Source organism: Temnothorax longispinosus, unplaced genomic scaffold, assembly GCF_030848805.1.
Source record: "Temnothorax longispinosus isolate EJ_2023e unplaced genomic scaffold, Tlon_JGU_v1 HiC_scaffold_584, whole genome shotgun sequence".
NCBI classification, from domain to species: Eukaryota; Metazoa; Arthropoda; class Insecta; order Hymenoptera; family Formicidae; genus Temnothorax; species Temnothorax longispinosus.
This window is the reverse complement of record NW_027270434.1, coordinates 1-6646: the sequence shown is the minus strand read 5'-3', so window position 1 is coordinate 6646 and position 6646 is coordinate 1. Positions and strand designations below refer to the sequence as shown.

At 36.4% G+C, this 6646-nt stretch overlaps 1 protein-coding gene and 1 long non-coding RNA gene across 2 annotated transcripts; both read right to left on the bottom strand.

Moving 5' to 3' along the window:
* Positions 1-64: 64 nt before the first annotated feature.
* On the bottom strand, positions 65-2762 carry LOC139824814 (uncharacterized). The gene is made up of 2 exons (XR_011735294.1): positions 1239-2762; positions 65-1122 (listed from the first exon to the last, which is right to left on the bottom strand). It is a non-coding gene; the product is annotated as an uncharacterized lncRNA (long non-coding RNA).
* Positions 2763-2809: 47 nt separating this feature from the next.
* Positions 2810-6640, bottom strand: LOC139824812 (uncharacterized). The gene is made up of 3 exons (XM_071797360.1): positions 6028-6640; positions 3179-5912; positions 2810-2897 (listed from the first exon to the last, which is right to left on the bottom strand). Exon 2 carries the CDS (start codon positions 4517-4519, stop codon positions 3179-3181), a length of 1341 nt encoding a protein of 446 aa, XP_071653461.1. The 5' UTR covers positions 4520-5912; positions 6028-6640; the 3' UTR covers positions 2810-2897.
* Positions 6641-6646: the final 6 nt, after the last annotated feature.

Sequence of the window (6646 nt, the reverse complement as noted above, 5' to 3'; positions counted from 1 at the left end):
TTAGTACAAGCTCGCGCAGGAGCCTAGGCTTTAGATTTAATGAGTAGATGAAACGACACATACATTTTACTTTTCGAGTGAGAGATCATATATTTTACTTGGCAGAAATAATTACAGAATACCAACATTTGTTGCATGGATAAGGAAAACTGCCAAAAACCTTATCAGTATTCGTACAACACATAAGAAATAATGATACAAAGAAATAAATAGCAAGTAATATAATACATAATATTTCTCAGACGAATGATCCTTTTGTCAATTTGCATAAACTAAAATACGCTTCCCAATATTCAGATCATAAAATAACTCTTGAATGTTGATTTCTTTAATGAATTAATATTCTCTTAATCTTTCTCTGGACTGTATGTGACTTCAACTATTGTTTGTAAGACTATAACTTACATCGTAATAAGTTCGTGGAATTAGACCATTCGTATGAAACAGATAATACATGAAATAAAGTAAATTGTTACACAAGACAAACAAGAAATAAATACATAGCACTAAAGAATATGTGATGGATAGATTGATACGTCGCATTAACTTTTGTAATGTAATTTCCTTCTAGTTCGAATGACCAATATCTTTGGAAGTAACTCATAAATCAGAAGATAATAGAGAATGTGCAATAAGTTATACACTATATTATATGTCACTGTTTTGTATATATATATATATCTAAGGAAAGACGTATCAATCTATAATTACTTCTTATCGGTAATCGTCGCTGCATTGCATCGGTCAAAATGAATACATTAGAATATACGTAAACATGTGAAGGAATATAATTATATCCTCAAAACAATCTATGACGCAAAGAATCGAACTACTTGTAACACAAGTAAGGAATAAAGTAACGTAAGTAATTTTATATAAACAGAAAGTGTTTCTCGGTTGAAATGATAATAATTCGTTATGGAATCGAATTAATCCGCGTATTAATCAAAGAGAAATAATCATATATGTATAGGTTGCAACCATTTACAAATCAATCTAATTATTTTACTGAGCTCAGATTCGAATCGTTTTTAATGTTACATGTGATGTCAGACTTGTTCTATGGCAATCTGCATCGTTCTCTGAGGACATTAGCCTCCCGTAATAGATATATCAAGAAATCTGGAACCAAGATCGAAATAAGGAGAGGGGAATATTATTCCACCCTAGCACTCTGTCATACGAGAGCTTTACTAAACCATGTAATGATCTGTGGTTGCCGGAAATCTGAATGTTACCTCTTTACTGTAGAAATCGCTGCTTACTGAATAGATTCTTAATATAAGAATCCACCTTTTGTCTTTCTGATAGGCCCTCAAACATCTCAAGTCGTTCAGCAGCGGTTATTCCTTTGTGAGATACGACGATACAGTAATGGCGGATCGTCCTTCCTTCTTTGCACGCAGTTATAAGGCGTGGTCATTCTCTGAGCCGGTATAATCTCGTAGCGTATACTTCGTAAGGTCTGTTTATCGTTGAACAGAGCTGCTATCCAGGTAGCCGATATCAGAAATCACGTCGTTTAGACGATAATCGGTATTTGCCAATGCTACGATTCTCGCTTCTCGAATATTCTAACACCGGTACGTCTCAAGCACGAGCACGTTGTTACCTCGACCAACGCCCGGAAACGAATGCCCGCTCGGTTCGTCGCAGGCTCGCACGCTTCTTTTCGCGCACGCGCAATACAATACTTCATTCAAATCACGATGCGTCCAGCGCAGATCGCGTGGGAACACACAAGACGACGCACGTATCGCCATCTAACATGTCTCGATCTGACTTATTTATTACGAACACAGTCGCGCTTTATTTTCGATATATAATCTCTCCTCCTATTTTTCTTACATTTTAAACATTCCGCCCGCCTTCGTTAACGTGGTTAACGAATTAACTATTTACAGAGTTTCATTATTGATCGGAAGAAGACAAAGCTTTGTGATGTGTCTTTGAAATTCCGAAACGTGAGTTTTAACAGTCACGACTCTAGTGTGATCATCTTTAGCAAGAAGCTTAGCTACATCTCCTGATTCCTCTAAACTAGACGAAAGAAGCTTACAAAGCTCCGTATCTGCGCCTTTTAAATTTGTGCCGTTATATCCTGTTGTGAAGCATCACTATAACCATGAATTTCTATTCGGGAATACGATGTCAAACCTATCCATTTGGGAAATTCAAACCTCGGCATATTTCGCAAACTTTCTACAAACCATCTCCATTTGTTTGTCAGTGCATCTGACAATGGTTCATCCCAATCTAATTTGACAGACCACAACTCTTGTATTAATATTTTACCGATAATGGTAATAAGCGACAAAAAACCTAAAGGATCAAAAACTTAGCGATAGTTAACATAATAGTCCGTTTTGTGATCGTTTTCAAAGCAAGGAGTTCGATTGTGAATTGAAAATTATCAGACAATACATTCCAAGAAAGTCCAAGTTCGTGAATAGTATCACCTTCGCTGAACGAAATAGAAGGAGAAGTAAATTTTCTATCTGTGAGAATATGTGCTAAAATGTCCGGGTGATTACTCATCTATTTCTTCAATGTGAATCCGCCCGCCATGCAGAACTGATCCAATTGCAATACTTTCATCTGAGCTATCGAAGAAGGGATCTCTTCTACTTCCCAAAATTTATGAACTAAATCATAAAGTCTTTATTAACCGATACGTGATAGCTATGTCTATTTTTCAGAAGGACTTTCACAATTAGTTGGCCCTGAAATAATCCATCCCAATTTGGTCGATTGAACAACTTCCTAATATTAAATCAATAGAACCGGGTGACAAGAATTTGGGATCTGCTCCAAATGAGGCCATGAAGTTTCGGTAGCGTCAACAGAACGAATGGAATTAGTAAGTTTTGGAAGAATGTAAGCCAAAACAGTCAAATCTAGATCAACACCAAAACGCGATCTCAATTTGAACGAAGTAAATCCCTTAGTAGTATTGGCTTTCTGCTCCCCTATTCCTATTAAAGAGAGCGATGATTTGGTACGAGGCAACTTAAGCTGTTGCACAACGCACTCGGATATTAACGAGACTTCTGATCCCTAATCAAGTAGAGCACGAACCTTTTTAACTTCATCTTTCTTGGAAACTATTAAAACTTGCGCGGTAGCCAACAATACACAAGGAGCTTTTGAAACTTTTATTAACAGTCGAATGTAATACTTAGGGTGTGTCCGTTTCTGCTTCTACTACGTCGGGTTTGGACTCGATTGGAGTTTTTGATTTTAAGTTTTTAGTATTGGAAGAATTATCTGTTCTGTGTATAGTTGTGTGGTGTTTCTTATCACATGTACGACAACGCTTCGTGACTTTGCAATTCGCGACTCTATGTTTACCTAGACAATTATAACACAATTTATGTTTGTTTACGAGGGCTAACTTTTGATCGGTAGTTTCATTTATATATTTAGGACATCTCACGATATAATGTTTTTCTTTACAAATAGAACACGACGTGGTATCGTTTTCCGATTGACCTTGATAATTAGTTTTAGCCGTAGCCTTATACGTAGTCTTTATACCTCGAGACCTTTCATACGCCTGAAGCGAGAAAAGACGAGTAACCAAAAATTCTGTAAGCTCTTTCCATGAAGGAGGGATTTTTGATGAACCTATTTTATCCTCCCAAGCCTTCACCGAGTCAGAATCTAGCTTTAGTACTGTTGAGTAAACGAAAACATCATCCCATTTATCTACGGGTCGTTGCAAAGTTTCTAATGTCCTATGAATTTGAAGAACAGTCGTATACAAACGTTCCAATTCACTTGATGATTCTTTCGTCATAGGCTTCAGATTATGTAAAGAATCCAATGCCGTGTGGACTTGAAGTCGAATATTATCGTAAAAAGCTAACAACGATTCCCATGCTTTGTAAAAGTTCTCTGCTGTGAGAGTAGTATTCTGAATTAAATGAGCAGCGGTACCGCTTAAGCTTGTTTTTAAGTATTGTAACTTTTCAACTAACGACAACTTACTACTATTTATAACGAGAGAAGCAAACAAATCTCTAAAGTTAAGCCACTTCGAAGGATCACCATCAAATGTTGGAATCTCAATAAGCGGAAGCTTTGAATAATGAGTGTCATGTGCCGTAGGAAATTCATACGGTAATGATTGATTCAACGAAGAACTTGCTACAGCAGGTTGCGCTATACTGAGATCAGCCCTTGTTTCCACGGTTGGTTCTACACTAAGACTAGACTTTATCTTTTTTGAAGCTTCTAAATAACATGTCTCTGTATCCAAGTATATTTGTTTCTTAAAGTATGAATGAGTTTTAAGAATCAACGACCTTTCTTCGTCTGGAAGTACGGCTATAGCCATTAGAATGGCGTCATGATCATTACTAAATTTAGTCCAAAGATCAGTCAAAGAGGACAAATACCTATCCACTCTCTGATTCGTAATGTCCGAGGACCCTATTGCGATAAAATTATCATAAGCGTTAGTTATGAAATCTCTAGCTTTTAGTTGTTGATCGATAAGAGGTATTATCGAATCCATTTTATTGAATTGTAATTATCTAGTAATATCAAAAGCGAATTGACTCAGGCGAAATGCTTTCCACGTGTCTCTAATTGTAAACTTTCGCGAAACTCTATGTGTCGTTTCCCCGATCCGGATTTCACACGTAATAGCAAAAGTATTCACAACTCAGTGATTCTATATTTTAATATCTGTATCCGAATTCACTTATCCGAAACTACAAATCCGGAATTACAGATCCGAAACGACAATCCGGAATTATATATCCGGCTCGAAGGACCAATGTTTAGTACAAGCTCGCGCAGGAGCCTAGGCTTTAGATTTAATGAGTAGATGAAACGACACATACATTTTACTTTTCGAGTGAGAGATCATATATTTTACTTGGCAGAAATAATTACAGAATACCAACATTTGTTGCATGGATAAGGAAAACTGCCAAAAACCTTATCAGTATTCGTACAACACATAAGAAATAATGATACAAAGAAATAAATAGCAAGTAATATAATACATAATATTTCTCAGACGAATGATCCTTTTGTCAATTTGCATAAACTAAAATACGCTTCCCAATATTCAGATCATAAAATAACTCTTGAATGTTGATTTCTTTAATGAATTAATATTCTCTTAATCTTTCTCTGGACTGTATGTGACTTCAACTATTGTTTGTAAGACTATAACTTACATCGTAATAAGTTCGTGGAATTAGACCATTCGTATGAAACAGATAATACATGAAATAAAGTAAATTGTTACACAAGACAAACAAGAAATAAATACATAGCACTAAAGAATATGTGATGGATAGATTGATACGTCGCATTAACTTTTGTAATGTAATTTCCTTCTAGTTCGAATGACCAATATCTTTGGAAGTAACTCATAAAATCAGAAGATAATAGAGAATGTGCAATAAGTTATACACTATATTATATGTCACTGTTTTGTATATATATATATATATCTAAGGAAAGACGTATCAATCTATAATTACTTCTTATCGGTAATCGTCGCTGCATTGCATCGGTCAAAATGAATACATTAGAATATACGTAAACATGTGAAGGAATATAATTATATCCTCAAAACAATCTATGACGCAAAGAATCGAACTACTTGTAACACAAGTAAGGAATAAAGTAACGTAAGTAATTTTATATAAACAGAAAGTGTTTCTCGGTTGAAATGATAATAATTCGTTATGGAATCGAATTAATCCGCGTATTAATCAAAGAGAAATAATCATATATGTATAGGTTGCAACCATTTACAAATCAATCTAATTATTTTACTGAGCTCAGATTCGAATCGTTTTTAATGTTACATGTGATGTCAGACTTGTTCTATGGCAATCTGCATCGTTCTCTGAGGACATTAGCCTCCCGTAATAGATATATCAAGAAATCTGGAACCAAGATCGAAATAAGGAGAGGGGAATATTATTCCACCCTAGCACTCTGTCATACGAGAGCTTTACTAAACCATGTAAGATCTGTGGTTGCCGGAAATCTGAATGTTACCTCTTTACTGTAGAAATCGCTGCTTACTGAATAGATTCTTAATATAAGAATCCACCTTTTGTCTTTCTGATAGGCCCTCAAACATCTCAAGTCGTTCAGCAGCGGTTATTCCTTTGTGAGATACGACGATACAGTAATGGCGGATCGTCCTTCCTTCTTTGCACGCAGTTATAAAGGCGTGGTCATTCTCTGAGCCGGTATAATCTCGTAGCGTATACTTCGTAAGGTCTGTTTATCGTTGAACAGAGCTGCTATCCAGGTAGCCGATATCAGAAATCACGTCGTTTAGACGATAATCGGTATTTGCCAATGCTACGATTCTCGCTTCTCGAATATTCTAACACCGGTACGTCTCAAGCACGAGCACGTTGTTACCTCGACCAACGCCCGGAAACGAATGCCCGCTCGGTTCGTCGCAGGCTCGCACGCTTCTTTTCGCGCACGCGCAATACAATACTTCATTCAAATCACGATGCGTCCAGCGCAGATCGCGTGGGAACACACAAGACGACGCACGTATCGCCATCTAACATGTCTCGATCTGACTTATTTATTACGAACACAGTCGCGCTTTATTTTCGATATATGATCTCTCCTCCTATTTTTCTTACATTTTAAA

Coding starts and splice junctions, on each gene's coding strand:
- LOC139824812 (XM_071797360.1), bottom strand. CDS start 4,519: ATGGATTCGATAATACCTCTTATCGATCAACAACTAAAAGCTAGAGAT.